Genomic DNA, 21,522 nt, shown 5'->3' with positions numbered 1-21,522 from the left:
TTTGCAATTGTATGTATGCATGTTTTTGAGGGTGTATAAAAGGCCGATACTAAATCGATTTAATCAGTTAAAAATATAAGACTAATGATAAACACGCCTATTTGTTATTGTTTAATAGAAAAGTAAAAATTTATTATGTAATCCCATTTTAAATCATTTTATTAAATGTTTATTTTAAACATTGAAAGAATACAATATGGGAAAAATTATTAAAAAAGTACAAAGCAAATAATTACATGTTAAAATTCTTTCCCTTCCTCAAAAACCTTGTGAAGAAGAAAACGTTACGGAAAAATATATTTTCTTAAAATTAAATACGAAAAATATTTCTTTCTTCATTTCAATCAAACGAAAAATAAAACTTAATTAAACCACAAACAAATTGGTTTAAAAAGCGTTTAAGTTTTTCAAGTAGTACTTAAAAACATTCCTAACTGGACATCGTGTCTATAACCACACATTCATGACATATAAAACAAAATTCGATTATTTTATAAATATTTCGTACATAAAAATAAAATTTCTAAAAGTATATCAATAAATAAACAGAAATCAATAATCTGTTAATAAATATTTTAAATTTCATCATTCGCACTTATTTTTATTCTCGAAAGTAAATCAGTGGGAAGTGAAAATCATTGCGAAATACGATTCATAATGGGGTCGGGCGACTCCAGCCGACTGAGGCGGGCGGGAGTTTATAGTGATTCCAACGTATGTAATATTTTATCGAGATATCATAAAGTTATGTTTACACGAAACGTTTCAACAAAAACTAATTTGATGATTTATGTGTTATTGTATATTTATAGACCGCGTTCATTCATTTTAACAGAAATATTCGTGAAAGATTTATGAAACACATCAAGGGTATTTCGTGATAGCGTAGATTTGTTAAGTTAGGACTAAATTTTGGAACATTTAGTATTCGATACATATACATTATAACATACTACTTCAATACACTTTACCACATAAACTTGTGGTTACATTTATTAATATGAACTAAAATTACTATTGAATACTTAGCTTAATTATTTCATTTTTATTTTCAATACAAATGATTTTTAACAATACAAAGTAAAGGAAAAGTGGTTTGAAAGTTTATATTATTACCGAATTTGTAAAAGCCCGTTGCCAATATTTTGTCTGCCCACACCAGCGTCAGTGCACATTAATAGTGATTATGTCAAATATTTTCTTGGAATAAGTTCGAGAGCTGCCAACGTGGGTAATGCATTATGAGGATATCGATATAAATAATGAGGGGCATCTCTATTCGGCTGCGGCGCGTGTTCTGCGCAGGCGCGAGGGCGGGCGCCGTGACGTGTCGCGTTCAGCCGACGGCTGACGGTTCGGTCGCGTGACGTTTGCAGTGAACGGAGTACCAACGTCCACGGGTGATGCGAACCCGTGCGTGAATACTTACGTGATAGTTACTCGTTCCCGATGATGGTACGTCGAAGTGGACGGTACACTGTTAACTGGAGAGGGTTCAGAGACTACGTTAACAATAAACCCCCTGATGACGGTAAGTCGACGGTTAACCTCAAACATCATTAATCAGTGCCAGCCGAACGTTGTAACCTTTTGTTTAGAGTACATTTATCAAAATACAATGTAAAAGTCTAAATGAATCAAATTTCCTTGATGATTTGTCTTTTTTAGTATCTTTAGCAAATTTTGAGCATAACACATTGTGTTCACCACCACTAGACTTTCAATAAAATGTGAAATTTTGTTGAATTATAATGTAAGAACAATGTTAAAACAATAGTCTTATACCACGTTTTTAGGAACACTACTAATTTTCAAGTCATAAATAATCGATACACTTTATTCAAATCTGAGGGATATCTTGTGATGTTAATACTTAATATATTGTTTTTAATACAAAAAAATCCTCTATTTGTTTACATATACTTGGAAATAAAGGAACTATATAACATGAAGATGAGGAATTAAATGGAAATCTCGGGAAAATCATGAGGAAAATATATTTAATTACTATTTCTAGATTACGTTAGCTACTTATATTACTAATAAACGGTAAATTCTATCAATTCTTCGATTGACGCCCGCATAAGTATTGGTTGTTAAAATATTTTTTTCCTTGTGTTTTAAAACCGCGTGAGTCCGCGTGCTATACCCGGTTCACATTATGTAAACTATGCTGACAAATGTCAATTGATTATTATCCATTAGAATGTTTGCCTTAAATAGATTTCAATTCTTTTATCATAAATAAAAATCACAGCTATTTAAAAGCTTTCATAATATTTAGAACTTCAATATTAAAAAATTTCGCTTTGATGAAAAAAACACCCTAAAAGTCGCTCGTTACGTGTAACAATAATCTGCGGAAAGATCTTTAAAATGTATTTATTTAGTACAAGTACAAATCTAAACCACAAATCATTATTGCAGATTTTGTATTAAAACTCATATTTTCTAATAATAATATATTTGGACATTTCGTGTCTACTTTCTATTAAATACTTTTATATTGTCTAGACTGCAGAACATTGCGGCTGCCAAGTTTTGAGACAAATAAACTAGAACTAGGTTGCCCTTTCCGAGCCGAGTAACGCGTATTCATGAAAACATTATGCTAATACAATTTTATAGCTGTGATAACTAAAATTTTGTTTATATTCAAGTAAAATAATCAGAAAAATAAAATGACATATTTATATAAACAAGCTACGTTGGAAAAATGTATACTCTAAAATAACTTATCTTATGTATCGCTATGAAATATATTGTTTATGTAGTACTAAAACACCTTAACTATAGAAGATATATATTGATAAATCGATAAACGTGTAACCTTAATGGCTGCTTGAGAAGTAATTGATATACATCTTTATAATGGAGGACAGAACTATCTATCTTGATATCGTCGCACGATCGTTCTGAAGTAGAGTTTCCCAACCCTTATTTCGTAGAACCTCCCCGAACCATCAATATCAATATCAATCATCATCATCAATACATATTATAAAATAAAATCCCTCGTCGCGTCTGTCTGTCTGTCTGTTCGCGATAAACTGAAAAACTACTGCACCGTTTATCAAACAGTTATCACCACTCGATAGCGTAATTCTCGAGGAAGGTTTTAGTATATAATTTATTTAGTTTTTGTATTCACTTGAGTGTACATTAAGAATATTCATTGAAGATGTCGAGAAAACATGAGCCATCTGAGAACTTTTAACGAAAACGCTGCCTAAAGTCTTTGAGATATAACAAAACAATATATGGTGGAATTGTGTATCTTATATAGGTCTACAGAAAACTCCGCAGCGGCATATGTCTATTACCTTAAGGATAACATACCATAACCATTTTACAACTTTTAAAAATTGGCATTCCTAAAGCGTTTATTGGAAAGCTGTTTACATAAATATTTAATATGGTATATAAGTCTTATCAAAATAAATTACTTCGTTTTCAAGCCTACATAAGTTAAGTATCTGTAAATTACTTTTTTAATTATTTAAATCGGGCGTACCATTTGAAAGTTTAATAATTCTCAAAATTAAATAGGCCTTTTTCTATTTTTTGTAAAGAGCTTGTGCGAAGCCAGGGCTGGTACCTGGTAAGTAATAATATATATATGTACATATTTTCTTGCCATCTCTTACGATTGTTCAACAAAAATATATTTTCTGTAAAAAGAATATAATTTTGTAAATACAGTAAAGACAAAATGTGCATATTATTTTTTTAGTCTTGCTGTGACTTGTAGAGAATGAGTGTTAATTCTAGGAGTTAATTAGCATATACTGAATAGGTTTCTTCGAATTCCGATCTCCCTAGGCATTTCCAACTCCCTAGGATTGCCACACATTTTAAAACGATCTTAAAGAGATTTCTCGAGAGAACTATATTGTATCCAAATCCGATTAAGTCAAAGCGCTAGAGTAACTCCTCGTTCCAAGCTCCCTTATAGCTAAGAGACGTCCGACCACTTATAAACCCTGACGAAAAATTAACGATTGAAAATACATGAACACACACACAGAACGCCTTTGTCGACATTCCGCCCCCGCCTGGTACACCATGTCTGAGGATATAATGTTGTCACATTCCCCGATGCTATTTTCTATTCAATGACGTGCTAAACCAAGGTCCGATCTCTTATAGGCACCCTTGCAACTGACTGTCAATCCAAGCTTTTCAGTCTCAAGTTTCCGGGCTAGCTCCGATTCGAACCATCCACCCTCCCAAGTGACGCCTTCAAAGCCAATAGGCTTAACAATATTAGACATATCAAAATAATAATTAAATACGACCTCCCGATTGGGAAGATATGTGCTTGAAGTAGTGCAACTTCGATAAGATTAAAAATGTAGTCTGCTGCAACACTCTTAAGTATCATTGGTTTATCTTAAAGATCTCTTACTACAAAATTATTAGACTAAATTACGATCCAGAAGCTTTAATACATTCACTACATAAAATATCGTTTTGGATGACATTATTTATTAAACTTTTAAATTATATACCTATATAGTTCTTACAAGTTTCAAAAAATATATATATAATTTTAATTTTTTTATTGTTGAATATTTTTAGCGATCGTGGAAAGAGTGTTCGATTAAATGATTTGCTATATTTTTTTATACGGTCTATTAACTTTATCTGTAAGTACCGCAGATTGATCAGTCGTCTCACATTAGATAAATAATAAATTATGGCAGAAAATAATTTGCAGTATTTCTATCTTTTTGATCGTACTTTATCATTAAAATGTGTATAACTTAATTGCAAATGCTATGAATATATTGTTATTAACCTTTACTAAATCCAAAAATATTGAGTCATTTATATTCGAAAATGCCACAATTTATTAATGCTACAACTGATATCATAACTTTGTAAATTAACATCCCCATAAAAATCACTGTTTATAAAATTATAATAACCGTTGGACTGGAAATACAAATGTGTTTATAAATTTATGTTACAGAAGAGCCGGAAAAACAACCTGAGGATTTATCAAACCATGAAGTGATCTTTTTGAAAAGTATTGTTGAAAGTCCAGACTTTTGCAGAAAATCTGTCGTGAGTTGATATTATAATCCAATACGAATACTATTTCTTTATATTTACGCTGACAAATTTTCAAATCTAATTCAAATCAAACTTTGCTCTAAGCATGTGTAACACTGGAAAAATATAAAATACACTTACTAAACTGCATTTTTTTTTTTTAAATATAGCCAGTAAATAAGTAATATTTTATCTGTACAATGTTTTGACAGATATCAAACATTGAAGTGAATTCTAACTTGACTTGCGTCAAGTCTTTGTTATTATTCTAGTGTTAATTTTAACCCTATGCTGTTAGTTATAAGACTTAAAATTAATATTTGTATGGTCATAAAAACACGTAGCAGGAAACTAAATAACGTTAAACGAAACCGATTAGGAGGGTGTGTACATCTTTAAATACATTTGTTTTTCATGTAAATAAATAGTATATACAACAATTATTAATTAAATTCATTAAATCATACGAAAATATAAAAAAGTTTTAAATTAATTATATTTCAAAGAAATTTTCATTCATAAAAACAAGTGCCACGCCTAAGAAGCAGGTTTTTGTTTCGTTATAATTTTGAGCTGGTCAGTGTATATTAAAATTTGAATAAAATATAAGTGTTGGTATTCCAGTCGATAAACTCTGAGGAGGATTTGTATGTGAAACCTGTCTCCTTGGATAATGTAAACATAATAAGAAGTTTGAGCGAGTATCGAGGCAACAACATACGTACTATCGAACAAGCAGAACTAGCTATATTACTGTCTCGAGTACACTTTAAGGTAACTATGTAATATGCTATGTAGAAGATAGTTAGAGAACAACAATTATTGACAAAACTAAATTTTTTCTATGTTTTACAAAGTTTTAGTATTCAATATTTTATTTTTAAGGCACTGATTTCTGCTCATGATCAAATTGGAAAGATTTGGCTGGAAAGAGGCTCAGGTGTAGATGAGATAACAATAGTGAAAGAAGCGGAAAAAGACATTGCACAAGCTACAGATTTGAGTCCGACTCAAAATCCAAATATGCCTGTTGAAACTGTGAAAGTTGTGGGTCTTAGGAAAGTACCTGGCCAACCATTAGGCTTAACTGTAAGTGATATTATTATAATGTATTATTATTAACATATTTTCTGGCCTCAAAAAGATATTAAATATATAATGCAAACCATTTCCCTATAAGAATCTAATCTTAATGATCTTTCACATTAACATAGAATAATAAATATTTCCGTTACCTTATATACCTTATGTAAAAAAACATGGCACCCATGTGTGTAACTGGCATACCAATAAGGTTTTGTATAAAAAAGATAACCTTTAAATACTTTAAAATGAAATATATTTTTAATGTTGTAGGTAACAACTGATGAACATGGGCAGTTGATAGTTGCTAGAATTCTTGCTGGCAGTGCCGCTGCTAAACAAGCTCTATTAACTGTTGGAGATGTACTCCTGGAAGTTGATGGAGTCCAAATAGACACGGAGGAACAGCTCAAGGAAGCTGTTTCTAAGCCTAATGACAGAGTCACTCTTAAAGTGGGACCAAACCTTAAAGAAAAGAATGCTCAATTACCTAATAAACTTAGTGTACGTTAACTTTTGGTGTTTAAATAATTAAATTTACTTAAACATGTGATGTAAATTTTTTATGTATTTAATTTCAGTGTTACATGAGAGCTCTGTTCGATTACAACCCCTCAGAGGACACTTTGTTACCGTGCAAAGAAATCGGCTTAGAATTCAAAAAGGGTGACATTTTACAAGTAAGCTCTTTGCATCATATTGATTCTACTCATTATTTGTGATCATTTTATATTTAGAACCAATCATTAAGGTTTCAGATAGAAAAGATCCCAATTGGTGGCAAGCAAGTCATGTAGAGAAGCCGGAGGAAGTTGGCTTAATACCTTCACCGGAACTGGAAGAGAGACGTAAAGCTTATGTGCCACCGGAAGCAGATTTTGTTCATAAAATTAGTATATGTGGAGCGAGGGTGAGTGTCAGCTTGAATATATAACTCAAAAATATATATAACAGTCACATGTATTTGCCTGCAAGATAAATAATGAGTATTTCAATATATAGGTTATTAAAAATTGTTAGTATTTAAAGTAAAGTATTCTTTCAATTGTAGACCAGTCTTTATACATAAATAATATAACTGTTTGGTCATTAAAGCGTCTACACAAATCTTCCCATATTCATTATATACAATCCATATTCAGATATCAAAGAAGAAAAAGAAGTTTGTATACGAGTCTCGGTCGAGCGTTCAATTGGAGGGAGCAGAGTTGACGTTGTATGAGGAAGTGGCTCGCACTCCGCCCTTCCTGAGACGCGTGCTGGCGCTAGTAGGCACCCGAGGAGTGGGGCGACGTACTCTTAAGAACCGGCTCATACAGGAACAACCTGACAGATTCGGAGCTGTTGTGCCCCGTCAGTTGTTTTTTTTTCGTCCCTTTGAATAGACTAAGATCCGAGACCATACTGTCTTTGTATAGTTTTCTGTCTTAAGTGCTTTTTTTTATATTGCGACATCTCATGGATCATAACATGGTAATCCATGTTGTGATTTGTATGTTAGATATCGGCATATATGTTTTCATTCACTGTCATAATGTTTGTTCGATGACTCAACATGACATAGTGAATAATCATGTTCCACTAAGTCGCATCATATCATAAATATAATTTCTATCTAATAAAAAAATATAGTGAGGCAAATCTATATAACTTAAACCTAAATTGTTCTCAAGTCTAGCAACATAGCAGCATTAACATCTATATCTCATCCAGTACTGAGTTCTATCTCTACCTATTTCTCTGTATTTCCAGACACATCTCGTCCCCCTCGTCCATTAGAGGAGAACGGTCTATCGTACTGGTTCGTGTCTCGCGAGGAGATGGAACGGGACGCTCACGCCGGTCGTTTCCTCGAGTACGGAGAACACAATGGACACTTATATGGAACGCATTTAGACTCCATTAGAGCTGTTATCAAAGAAGGTGAGGAAATTATTTCAATATATTTGCTTAAAGTATTTGCTTTCTCCAGTATCGTATTTGACTAGAGCTTTTGGAATGGATAGCATAATAATGATAGTGACTTGCCGATGCCTATTAGTTAATGGTGATAAAGTCAGCTATATTATAAAAATGGTAACATAGCCCGCTTTCTACTGTTATCTTTGGTTATATGGAAAAACCTTGTTTTTTCGGCAAAATAACTCGTTTATCATTCATAGGAACCCAGACATAAATATCCTTATTCCAATTAAATTTCTATAAAATTAATAGTTTGAAGGGAATTTAATTTTAAGCTAATTTTATATAATTATTAAAGTTATAAAACTGATAATATAAGTTGTTAATCACCGTATAAACCAAACTCCCCTATAAAGGCTTTGAGCATAGATTAACTAATTTTTCAATATATGTCATAGGTAAAATGTGCATTTTGGATTGTGCGCCGCAGTCGCTGAAGCTTTTGCACAACAGCAGTGAGTTCTTGCCATATGTCGTGATGATCGCCTCCCCCGGCATAGAACAGCTGAGGAACCTCACGTACGCCTCCAACAGAAACCTTACGGTAATAAAACACTCATCACCAACAGAAGTACTGCTCCCAGAAATATATATATTGTGTTTATTGTGACAAATACAACTATAGATTCTCCTGCATGGTATAGTGCATTGACCTCACTGAGTAAATTGTTGTATTACATATCATGTTATGTCCTTAGTGATGAAGCATTATTTTTTTTTAGAATAGTATTTACTTTGTGGCAAAATTGATAAAGAAGCTGAGAAGAAAATGTATGTGTGATAAATTAAAATTAGTTGTTATTATTTAATTAGTAGCTGTATTAGGTCGTTACTCGCTAGGAGTATGTTGTAATGTGTTGTGCATGCGTAGTTCGACCGGCAGAGCTCCATCCGCTACAGCTCGCGCCGAGCGCGCACGTTGGAGTCGCTAGCGTCGCTGTATGAGGTAACGTCTTCAGTTTATACATACATTATACCTAATATGATAAATATAGGAATATTTATTAAAATTTCACCTCAACCAAACTGTGTGTTACCAATTGTTTTAATTTTCTTACTGCTCATAAATTTTATTCAGTATAGAATAAGAAGAATCATTGAGATTATGAAGAGAATACTTTATTCTGTTTTAATAATTGATCATTATATTTTGAAAAAAAATTAGTTTGGAGGACACAACAGAGAAGTTAACTTATGTAATTAAGTCTCATATTTTAAGAATATAATGCACGCTACCCTCGTTAAAACTCAAAAAATTACTTCGCGTTTTACACACACACATATATATATAGCGCGTTGTCAAAAAGAACTAAAAATTTTCACTTGATCCTTTTTTTCTCTACTGATTACCTAATACCTTTCGTTTCATTAAAAGAAAAAGTTTTATCAGTATTAGTGTTACTGAAGCCTCATTTCATCTATATACTTCCAGGAAGAAGATTTGAAGCAGACACTAGAGGAGAGCGCCCGCATCCAGCGCCAATACGAAAAATACATTGACCTCAGTCTCACCAACCACAACGCTGACACCACCTACGCTCGACTCCTTGACGCGCTGCACGCCCTCGCCACCGACCACCAATGGGTACCTGTCACATGGATATACTGACCAAAACCTACCATCACCATCTACCACCACATCAACATGAACCCAAAAGTTGACCAACCAGTGTGGGTGTAACCAAATACCTAAGAGCTACTTCCACTAATCCTGTTAACATAACCTCCAAAAGTTGACCATCCATTGCGGATATAACAGAATCTCTATTCACAAAACTATTAAGACCTACCTCTGTAACAACAGAAATCCATTATTGTACAATCAGTGCAGGAATAACTTTTGATTCCCCATCTGTCTACTATTACCAGAATATCCACATACCCACAAAATGCTTAGATCAGTTAAGGTGTAATTAATAACAGTCTCCACATCAATAATAATTCAGTAACTAAAGTTTCTTGTCAAGAATTTGCACACTTACCTCAAGTTTCTGTTATCTTAACCTATATCATATTATTATTGAGTATTGCTTAATTATTAGTGACACACATAAAAACTACTAATAGGTCCTAATCTGTTGGCCAGTCACTTTGCTTGGACTAATATAAAAAATGGCTAAATAAGATTTAAGTATTCAACACTGACACAATTAATCTCAAAAACTATAACTTTCAAATAACACAAAGTATTAAAATAACAAAAAGTATTAGTATGCCTTATTAATCACAATTTTTTTTAAAAGAATTATACAAATGTTTGTTTAATGGCTGTTCTTATTAACTGTCTGCTTAGCATAGTCTTTATAAATGAGAATTTATCGGCATAAGCTTTTGAAATTCAAATTATTCTTACAGATTTAAATCACAATTTCACAACAATTATACAAACTTTACTCTTGAGTTATATTACAACACAAATTAATACATAACAATAAGTGTATAAAGTTCATTTTGCTTCGTGTAGTATTTTAAGGTATACCAAGTAATCTCAATTTGTTTCTAAGCTGAAACTTTAATGTCTATATTAAAATATCATTGTAATCATTCCAACAAGTGTTACCATTACAATATACCCGCTATTCACATAAAATCACAACTTTTAAAATTAAATATCCCACCAAACTATGTATTGGTTAGGTTATAGAACATTTAATTTTAAAGTTAAAATAAGTTTACATTAACGCCTACTTTAATTATAACTGTGTGCATTTAAAGTAGATAATATCATACATAATCTAGCATAATTAAGCCTCGAATATTTTTATATAAAATTTTCAGAGTAATTTAGCTTGTGATAAGTTGCTTTTTAGCTATAAGAATTTAAATTAGAAAGACATCACTCACGAAAATCACATATTTTTCTATATATTATGATTTTTTTTTTTTGTATCTCTATTTTTATGGGCAGCTTATAACTGTTAACAGAGTTGTATCTGTAAGTGCTTTTGTGCTATAGATATTATAAAATGGCAATGTAATATTAGCTTGTAGTATTTTACATTCCGTCCATATTTTTATTTTGTTATTTAGCTGTAAATTTTATTGTCTCAATTATTTTTAATATACATTATGTAATATTATTCTCTTTTTATTTCGCCTTTAACTTCTGTATACTTAATTGAAAAATGCATTAAATAATTTGAATAAACACACTGATTTTTATTCCAAATGAGACGTTTTCATTGGTTTGCTTGTCTTGCATTCTTGTGCTGACGAACGGAAGTCTTAAAGATGTTGGGATCGATATGATTGAGACTGGTTTCTCTTGTTACTGCCATCGCGTTATTATCCGAATCGGATTTGTCCAAAAGATGAGGTGCCAGTAGTAAGAAAAGTTGCTATATTAAAAAAGAAATAATCAAAACTTGTCAGTTTAAAACTTAATTCAAAAATCAAGTCGAAAAATAAAAATTATCAAAAATTAAAGAAGGCTTTAAAAATTGTTTTAAGGGATAGTTCTCGAAAATTAATTCTTTCTGTCGTTGGTAATAGCAGCAATAACTATAAATGGACGCGTTGTCCTCATAATATATACTATTACATTTAACAACTCTCCATAAGTCTAATTTATAGATACCTCAGCCCAAGGTATAAGTGGCAGGTCAGCAAAAGTCGCCTGCCATCCAGGCAGTCCCAGGTGCACGAGCGCCATTCTGAAGTATTGGGTGAACGAGTCTGCGAGCCAACCCCAACCACCCTCGCGGGTCACCAGCCAACACCGACCATGACCCGTCGGTGTAAATTAGACACACCTTTAATTGACAGCATTGTATATAACTATGCTAAAACATACTGAAAATAATCACTTCAATGTTGTTTGTTAAAATTTTTTACACCAAAGCTTCGCTTTATCAGGGCAACATATTTTTCAAAGCAGAAATGAAGTTTCTAAGTGAAGTCATGATCACTAAATTTACCACTACTTTTGACTCTTTTTAAATACAATCATAAATACAATCAAATCAAAATTTTAAATAAATACGCAAGTTTTGGTACCACATTTCTTGATTTAAAAATTACTCTTTTTTTCAAATCAAGCTTCTTTCATGTCTCTACCTACATTTCATCTATCTACATTTTCTATGATATAATCCGAATAGTGTAAGAAATTTCTACTTAAAAATAGAGATAAGTCAGTATTCAAAAAGAGGTTTTTTGTGGGTTAAATTTTCCGTTATATTTTCGGGTTGAAAAGACAACTTTATCGTCGTTAAAAAACCGGTTTGAAGAAAATCATGTTTGAAGAATATAAAAAAAAATTAACAGGCAAAAATTTTTCAAAGAATATTAATAAGTTTGCATAATTATATTATGTACCTTTCCAATATTTCTACAATTGTCCAGTTCAAAAACTTTACTTTTTGGATTGAGGGCCGGTTTAGGGCCCTCATTTTGACGAGTAGCCGCAAAATCAAGCAAATCTTTAAGGACAGGAGTCAAACACAAGTCGTTCAAAGTATTAACCCTTATAGACCCCACCGGTAAAATTTCATCGGCTGTAACAATATTTTTGAAATTAATATGAGAAATATAACTTTAAATCGACAAAACATAAGCAAACTGCTAGTAACAATGCTCTATCATTATATCAATGCTTTCCTGAGTATTTGTAATGCCATGTTAACAGAAATCCATCTGTAGATGCATAAAAATTTCGTAAGTCTTCAGGTAGTACTGTTGAATGTTTTTGTTCCCAATTAGAAAGAGCTATTCGATCACACGGCTGTCGGCGCTCCACTTCTACATTGGAAATTCGAGGATCTGATTCTGAAAACATGAAGATAATATTACATTTCAATTAAATACTTTTCCTATTGCGTTACCTGGGAATTATGAATAGCAGTTTTGGTATTTAAAACGATGCATTTCGATAGTAAAAAAAATATATTATTACATTATTAAGTAAATAACAAGTTCACATCTTTTAAGATTTGAAGATGTAGAAAGAACGTATAATGAAAAAAAATTAATCGTACAGAGTAAAGTTGGGGAAAAGATTCGATTTTTCCTACTTATCGTAAGATATAAGACTGATTATGTTAAGTTATACTAGTCAAAGCTATTTGAAATACCCCAATTTAAATTATACATTGATGTGACCTAATAAAAATGGACAAAATCTATATCACAATCGATACATGTTAATATGAATATTTAAATGCAATCGTAAATTAAGCTACAGATACGAAAATTGCATGGCTAACAGTTGACAAATGACAAGTAAGATTATTTATCATTCTGACAATTTACATCACGTGTAAATAAGAAACATAACCCTTATTGCTGCTGAGAAGATGATTAAATATTAGCATTCAATACGATGACTAGTGTTAACTCCGGTGTTTGTGACATTAAAAAAGAGTACGTTCTCAAGAAGGAAGAAAAAATTGTTAATGACGATGGTGTAAATAAACGAAAAATAAGTGAAAGTGATGAGTTTGAAGCTAAGAAAACTAAAACTGATAATAATAAAGAAGAAGCGAGTAGATGTAAAAGAAAAGGGCAAAATAAAGCCAGACCGAAAACTTTTCAAGATGATAAACAAAATAAACCATGTCCTAGCATAGTCAATTTAATATCCAAAGATGAGTTAAAGCCATGTCAGTTTAATAATTGTAAATATATTCATAATCCTCTAGACTACATCAAATCAAAATTACCTGATTTGGGAAATGATTGTCATTTATACAATACCAGAGGTAGATGTCCAAGAGGTATATCTTGTCGCTATGGTTCCTCCCATATAACAGATGAGGGTTTTAATATAGTTGATGAGGAAAAGGCCTCAAAATGGAAAGAAGATACCAAAAATACATTACAACACAGCATACAAATTCTCTTACAAAAACGAAAATATGACTTCTCTCTTTCAGAAAATCTAGTTAAATCTTTGGACATTAGAAAAAAAAAACAAATAAACAATCCCTCTAATGATTCCATAAATTCAGAGGAATTAAATGAAGACAATCACAAAATTGGGCCAGTTCTTGATGAAGATATTGTGAAATTATTACCTAGAGAAAGAAAAAAAATTAACTGGACAGATAAATTATATCTAAGTCCCTTAACAACAGTTGGTAATCTACCATTTCGAAGAATTTGCAAGGAATATGGAGCAGATATCACATGTGGCGAAATGGCATTGTGTGAATCACTCCTGAAAGGCATGAAACAGGAATGGGCTTTAGTAAAGCGACATGAGTCTGAGGATTTATTTGGAGCCCAAATATGTGGAAATAATGCTTATGCAATTGGAAAAGTTTCACAGTTACTAAAGGAAAACACTGAACTTGATTTCATTGATCTAAATTTAGGTTGCCCAATAGATTTGGTGTATAAAAAAGGAGGTGGAAGTGGAATGATGCATAGAATTCCAGCCTTAGAATTATCAGTTAAAAGTGCCTCACAAATACTTGATATTCCATTTACTATAAAAATGAGAACTGGGGTATACCAGGATAAAAAAATTGCTCACACAATTATTCCTAAAGTAGTAGATTGGGGTGCTTCTCTTATAACACTGCATGGTCGATCGAGAGAAGCTAGATATACCAGATTAGCTGATTGGGAATATATAGAAGTTTGTGCAAAAGCTGCCTCGCCATGCCCAGTTTATGGAAATGGAGATATTCTTAGTTATGAAGATTATGTAAACAGTAGAAAAACTGCTCCAAATATCCAAGGAGTCATGATAGGTAGGGGTGCCCTCATAAAACCATGGATATTCAATGAAATAAAAGAACAAAAGCTTTATGACATAAGTAGTCATGAGAGATTTGAAATTATCAAAAAATTTACAAAATTTGGTTTGGAGCACTGGGGCTCTGATACGCAAGGTGTTGAAAATACACGTAGATTTCTTTTAGAATGGCTTTCATTTTTATACAGATATATACCAGTTGGATTACTTGAAAGACCACCGCAAAAAATTAATGAACGACCTCCTTTGTACTTTGGCCGTAATGACTTAGAAACTTTAATGGCCTCTGGAAATTGTGCTGACTGGGTAAAAATAAGTGAAATGGTACTTGGTCCAGTACCTGATGGATTTAAATTTCTACCTAAACATAAAGCTAATTCCTATTAACAATTGGTATTATTTGACTACTATCTAATTATTGAAAATAAAAATTCACAAATATACCTAGGAGTTTTGTTACCCCCAACGTAATATTCTCGTAAAATGAATCTTCAGAGACTAAATCTACGCAGAAGCTCATAATTAATTAGAACACTTATATAGGAAATTTTAAAAGTCAAACAAAAATATGATTTATCAATAATAATTCATTACCATGGAAACATAGTGTTCCATTTCTTTAAAATACATTCTTGTTATAAGGCTCAGGAAATTATTATTTACATATTGCCATCTCAGGTATAACATCTTTTCCTTTATAGAAATATAGTTGTAGTTAATTAAGTTAAAAAGACAAAATTCATAGGATAGTGCTCTCCTTACCTGTAACTTTCAAATATTTAAATTATTTCCAATTAAGATAAGATTTTTATCACCTACACATTTCTTAATTTATTTTTCAAACTTTCAAATCGGGTGTAATTATAATGCCAATACTCATAATAGAAAACTTTTATTTTATTTCATACAAGAACTTATTATACGTTACATGTTTTACACGTTTTTTTACAAGTAAAAAATGCTCCAGATTATAGTTATAATCAGTCGATAATATTAATTGAAACAAACATATTCTACAACTGCCAAAACTGTCTGCGATACTAGCTCCGTGGATCCGTGTGTTATTTATAATAATTAATGAACGCGAATGTTCAGCGCATATTAGTAGAATACAACAAAAATACATTGTTCTTAAGATACAATTGAAGGCTTAAAATAATCTTAGTTGCAGTACTATTGACACTAAAACTTAATTACAACTATATCGTATTTTAATACTATACAATGAGTTAAAATGTATGTACCTAGTGTACTGTGCATTGTATAAATAACTTACAAGAAGCGCTTTATATAAAACAAGCACAATTCCAGAAGTATTTCAATATAATAAGGGTACCGATTCTTTTAAATTTTTTAAACAAAAAAGAAAAAAGTCTGCAAATTTGTAACACAAGCTGAAATATAACTCGTTATAATATATTTTTACAGGAAAATGTTAATAAAATAATTGAGGAGTTATAAGTAGTAGATGTTAAAATTATTGATAATTAATTTCAAATCACGAAAAAACACGAACAAAACACATTTGGAATGACAACCAACAGTTTCTGATTTATGAAATTCTTCTTTTGTTTTAGATTCCTCACGAGATTTACCGCCTTCTTCGTCGACGAGAATCACCATTATAGCCGTTTTCTGTAAAAAAAGAAAATATATCCTTAGCATATTAGTACCGTACATTTCGACAAAGCCAGTCTTAGTCGTACCTGTGTTCACAATACAACAACATTATAATATAACATTGCACAGTTCATTGAAACATATTGTATTAGTAGTTCAAACAAATAAAATGCAGTTTGAAATTGATAAGTAAAATAAGTTAAAATATATAAGTATATGGATGGCATATGTTTATGTATGTTTATCAATAGATATTGTTAGGAAGGTTGATCTTTCATTGGTTTGAATATAACAAACCTCAATGCTATTCACCGCCGTTGGCGATTGCCCTGGCGGTCATTTCTGTACCCCATGGAGCCGTATGCCTGCGCATCGTTAAAAACACCTCGATCCATGTTAGAAGTTAACGGTCGGCCTGGTCCCATATTTTGGTGGCCGTAATATTCGACCCCGTTAACGGGACCCTCGTCGTAATCTCCGTTATCGTAACCACCCTGATTTTTTTTAAACTTAGGCCCATAAGAACCGAAAGCGGTAAAGTTAGCGTTTTGTTGTCCACCGAAGTCGCCAGTATTCTGCGGCAGCATGCGCGGCAATAGGCTCCCATGGGGCACACTGGGACCGCCAGAGGCCTGGCCCAGGCCACCTTCGAAGCCGCCCGAGCCGTAAGAGCCGAGACCACCGCTCGGATTATCCGAGTTGTGGTCGTCGTAGTCCCGTCCTCTGCCTCGTCGCCGCCGATCGCGGCCGCCGCGCGACCGTTGACTGCCTTGGCCGTCCTCGGAGCCGAGGCCACCGCCACCTCCATAGAGGCTATCGGACCCTAGGCCACCAGTGCCGAGGCCCCCACCTTGAGTGGGGCCATCGGCAAGGCCCAGGCCCCTGCCACAGGAACCGGCACCTCCAGCAGAGCTAAGGCCACCACTTCCAGAGCCCAAGCCGTATGAACTCGAACTTCCGAGGCCACCAGAACGGCCACCCCGCTTTCTGGAATCTGACTCCAGGCTACTTTGTCCCGAGCCGCTTTGACCATAATTATAGTTATTTTGAGACCCGTTAGAGGGATCTGAAGACGGAGGAGGGGGTGGAGGCGGAGGAGGCGGAGCTCCCCAACTGTGTCCATTGAGCATAGGATTTGGGCCGAAATTAGGCATCATCATTCCATATTGGTCGGAAGGAAAATATGGAGGCATAACAAAGCCTGTCCATTAAGAGGTGGTGGTGGAACACATACATTCATCTGAGGATTTATGGCCATCAAAGGCGGAATTGAGTTGACAGGTTGCTGTTGCTGTAACCTGTTGTCATTGTGGGTTTGTTTGTTATTGCTACTATTGTGACTGTTAGTTTTATTATAACATTGGGAGAGATCTTTATTTGAGCGAGATTCGTCGTCACCATTAGAAGGCGGTAAAGAATTTTTACTAGTGTGTTTATCGAAATGTGGGGGAGGTAGCTGCGGACCGATCGGGGTAGGCAGAAGTGGTTTCGGCGTCGGTAGAAGTGCCTGGGGTGCTGGCTGAGGCCCAACAGTATTATCCTTCAGTGGGCTGCACTTGCCTGAGCGAGAGCGGCTTCTTGATCTGGAGCGCGAGCGTGAATGGCTTCTCGACGATCTCGACGACCTGCTGCGTGATGAACGCGAGGAGCTGTGTCTGCGACGACGGCGGTCTCGGGAACGGGATCGTGTACGTGAACGCCGACGACGATCACGCGAGCGAGAACGGGACCTCGAACGGCGTCCCCCTCTGCGATATCTACCGCCACGACCACGGTGTCCTAGTGATACAACATTATTTAATAAGGGCACACAAAACGCTACGTACGTAAAAGTATAAACAGAATTAATTATGAATGAACAACTGGAATAACTTCGTATTTACTTTGAAGATTAACAGGAGTTGTAAGGATAGAAATTATGGAAAATACTATACTTACTTCGTCCACCGCCACCGCCGCGTTCGGCTAACTCTTGTAATTTAGGATTCACGACTTGTTTGGCTTCTTTTAGCACTGAAACCAAATCTGCCGCCTTTGCCGCATTCGATGGTGTGAAAAACGTATAAGCAGTTCCGGTTTTATTAGTTCGACCCGTTCTTCCAATTCTATGCACATAATCTTCAGAGTTACTAGGATAGTCAAAATTAATAACAAACTTTACGTCATCGACATCTGTAAAAGAATTGAAGTATATTATTGCTTGGATTACATATTTTTTGTAAATGTAATTATAAGAAAAAACTTATTCAACGTACCTAAACCCCTGGCAGCAACATCTGTAGCTACAAGAATGGGTGCTTTTCCACTACGGAAATCTGAAATAATAACAAGAGTTACTATGGCTTCACTAACAATTTTATGACCTTCATTAAGAGAAATAGAGAAAACATAAAATAAAATTGGTAGATTTGTAACAACTTTGACACAACATCATTAATATTTAACAATAATTAATATAACATTCTCTACAGATATATAAATATACTTATGTACTGTATTTAAACCATGTGTCATAAATAAAATAGGGCTACTTTTTTTCCTTTTTTTTTTAATGCTAAATACATATCTTTTAAAAACAAAATCAATCAATAATAAATAAGTAGAAAAAACAGTAAATATAAAAGTCACATATAGATACATCACAATAAGATTATATACTACCAACATCAAAAATGTTGAAGGCCAACCAGCTGTAGCTAAAGTGAATCGAATGCAATCTCAGGTGTAAAGGTTTCAATTTTATCCTCGAAACACTTACTAATATCAATGATCCCATCGGATAGCAATGGCGGATAGGGCATTCGAAATATCAACTAGCAAATAGGAAGACGTCCGAGAGCGCGAGAGGCGCAAACTGAGACGTGAACGGCGAGCGCACGGGGAGCCTCGAGCGTCCCCGCGCACGGGCCCCCCGCGCCGCCGCCGAGCTCGAGAAGCGGCGCAGACTAGCCGCGGTGGCTACTCTGAGTGCTTAGGGCTTAGCCCCGTCAATAGGGGCGGAGCGGTGCGGACGCCGGGCGCTTAGCGGAGGCAGCGCGCGCGGGCCGCCGCCCTCGCCGCCCGGCCGCAGCTCGCCCAGCCTGCACATGCAGACACGTGTTCAATACCGTATACCGTGCCGCGAGCGAACGCCGCGCGTCCGGCGACTGCCGTGGCTTCAGTCAAACACCGCTTCTCGACTTGGACTTTATCACTTTGTAATACATTTGCCTCAAATTAAAAGTTATTGTCTTCTATGTGACATGATAATGTTATTACTTCAAAAGTTTATATAGTAACAAATAAACAAAACCACAATTTATTTCACTTGCATTGTGTCTCTTACCTTGTAATACCCAGTCACGTTCATTTTGTGACTTATCACCATGAATACACACAGCAGGCCATCTGTAAATCAAATAACAAAATATTAATTTAAACTATTTGCTATAAAAGCATACAGAACAAGGCTATACTAACCCATCGCGTTTCATTTTTCTTGTGATATCATCAACTCTGCGTTTTGTTTCAATGAATATGATAGTTTTATTTTCCTTTTCGGCCATAATTTCTTTTAACAATGTACTAAGTTTAGTTTCTTTTTCATATTCCATACAAACATCAATGATCTGAAGGATGTTGTGATTGGCTGCTAATTGTAATGAACCAACATTGATTTGTAAATAATCTTTCAAAAATTCTGCTGCTAAACTCTGTACTTCTCTAGGCCATGTAGCAGACCACATGAGTGTTTGTCTATCAGGTCGTATTTGTTCTATGATTTTTCTAATTTGAGGTTCAAATCCCATATCCAACATTCGATCTGCTTCATCAAGTACCAAATATGTGCATCTTTTAAGATTTGTCCGACCACTCTCTAAAAAGTCTAATAGACGGCCCGGTGTTGCAATTACAATTTCAACACCAGCATCCAAATCTCTAGCTTGTGGACCTTTGGGAGCTCCACCAAACAAACATGTGTTGTGAATTTTGGAGGTGTTAGCGAACTTATCACACACTTCTTGAATTTGTTGGGCGAGTTCTCTTGTTGGAGCCAATACTAAAGCAATTGGTCCATCTCCTCTACTTGACTTGGGCTGATTATTAATGTGAACTATTGCAGGTAAAATATAAGATAAAGTTTTTCCTGAACCTGTGGAAGCAATGCCAACCATATCACATCCACTTAAGGCTATAGGCCAACCTTGTGCCTGAATTGGTGTTGGTTTGGAAAATCCCATTTTATCAATTTCATCCATAACATAATCAGGAAATCCGGCTTCATCGAAAGTTAGTGTGGGTTTTGGTATATTACGCCCTTTCAACGTTATTTCATTTTCACTCCTCCAAGCCTCGACATCTGATTCAAGTCTACTTTCAACATCTGGGTGAGGCACGTAGAAATCTTTCTTAAAAGGCTTAAGCCTGTTAAGGTCCCATTTCGGTTTGCGCAGATTGGCTCCGGGATTACTCCTGCGTCCGCCTCCGCTATATCCACCACCACCACCACCTCCACCAAGACCGTAGCGAGGGCTTCGGCTGCGACTTCTGCTCCGGCTACGACTACGGCTCCGACGTCTATCTCGACTGCGATCCCTTTATAGAAAACATACACAAATTTAAACTAGAAGATGGAACATAAAAACATCCATGCTACAAATATTGAACGTATTTATTTTACCTTCCACGTCCCATTGTTTAACACACTTTTTTTAGCAATCTAATTTAATTTATTTTCTATTCCACCTTTAAAAGTCAATATAGTTTCAACAAAATTAACCCTAACTTTTAATTTGGTTTACCGCATGAAAGAAACAAAATGGCGGTAACAGCTTCAAAGCGCATCATCTTAATCGAACGACAATTTTTCTCACAAATTGTAGAGTGTTGCCATTAACCGTCCCCTTACATATAATTTGTGTCTGATTTCGGTATAAATAAGTGGATACAATATATTCTTTCGTTTGTGTATAATTTCTTATTTTGGATATGTAAAATATACCTTTGGAATGATAAATTAGGATTTAAAAATATCATCAAAGTTTAAAATATAGAATGTCCAAGTTATTATTGTAATTATTATATTACTATTTATATGATTTAAGAAAACATTTATGTAA

General features: G+C 34.2%; 4 protein-coding genes across 4 annotated transcripts; 2 read left to right on the top strand and 2 right to left on the bottom strand.

The window, feature by feature from the left end:
• The first annotated feature begins 1,355 nt into the window (after positions 1-1,355).
• LOC116779459 (protein PALS2) lies at positions 1,356-11,251 on the top strand. The gene is made up of 12 exons (XM_032673750.2): positions 1,356-1,531; positions 4,976-5,070; positions 5,683-5,832; positions 5,944-6,147; positions 6,415-6,645; positions 6,723-6,821; positions 6,893-7,051; positions 7,284-7,494; positions 7,894-8,064; positions 8,502-8,647; positions 8,975-9,049; positions 9,536-11,251. The coding sequence occupies exons 1-12, from the start codon at positions 1,450-1,452 to the stop codon at positions 9,710-9,712; spliced, it is 1,800 nt and encodes a 599-aa protein (XP_032529641.2). The 5' UTR covers positions 1,356-1,449; the 3' UTR covers positions 9,713-11,251.
• Positions 11,239-15,363, bottom strand: LOC116779461 (tubulin polyglutamylase complex subunit 2). Its single transcript, XM_061524775.1, is given in 6 exon segments — positions 11,239-11,441; positions 11,681-11,818; positions 11,820-11,855; positions 12,421-12,602; positions 12,706-12,870; positions 15,248-15,363. Coding segments are annotated over 6 exon segments (756 nt in total). The 5' UTR covers positions 15,324-15,363; the 3' UTR covers positions 11,239-11,282.
• Positions 13,341-15,246, top strand: LOC116779460 (tRNA-dihydrouridine(47) synthase [NAD(P)(+)]-like). Its single transcript, XM_032673753.2, has one exon. It carries the CDS (start codon positions 13,424-13,426, stop codon positions 15,188-15,190), a length of 1,767 nt encoding a protein of 588 aa, XP_032529644.2. The 5' UTR covers positions 13,341-13,423; the 3' UTR covers positions 15,191-15,246.
• Positions 15,364-15,678: 315 nt separating the features above from the next.
• Positions 15,679-21,271, bottom strand: LOC116779463 (uncharacterized). The gene is given in 8 exon segments (XM_032673756.2): positions 15,679-16,438; positions 16,721-17,624; positions 17,627-18,202; positions 18,362-18,595; positions 18,679-18,738; positions 19,749-19,810; positions 19,883-20,998; positions 21,084-21,271. Coding segments are annotated over 7 exon segments (2,955 nt in total). The 5' UTR covers positions 21,098-21,271; the 3' UTR covers positions 15,679-16,438; positions 16,721-16,731.
• Between the last annotated feature and the right edge of the window lie 251 nt (positions 21,272-21,522).

The sequence above is a fragment of the Danaus plexippus genome, chromosome 2 (assembly GCF_018135715.1).
Source record: "Danaus plexippus chromosome 2, MEX_DaPlex, whole genome shotgun sequence".
NCBI lineage: Eukaryota > Metazoa > Arthropoda > Insecta > Lepidoptera > Nymphalidae > Danaus > Danaus plexippus.
This window is presented reverse-complemented; position numbering and strand designations above follow the sequence as displayed.

Coding starts and splice junctions, on each gene's coding strand:
- LOC116779460 (XM_032673753.2), top strand. CDS start 13,424: ATGACTAGTGTTAACTCCGGTGTTTGTGACATTAAAAAAGAGTACGTT.
- LOC116779459 (XM_032673750.2), top strand. CDS start 1,450: ATGATGGTACGTCGAAGTGGACGGTACACTGTTAACTGGAGAGGGTTC. Junction 8,065..8,501: donor TAGAGCTGTTATCAAAGAAG/GTGAGGAAATTA, acceptor TATATGTCATAG/GTAAAATGTGCATTTTGGAT. Junction 8,648..8,974: donor CCTCCAACAGAAACCTTACG/GTAATAAAACAC, acceptor GTGCATGCGTAG/TTCGACCGGCAGAGCTCCAT.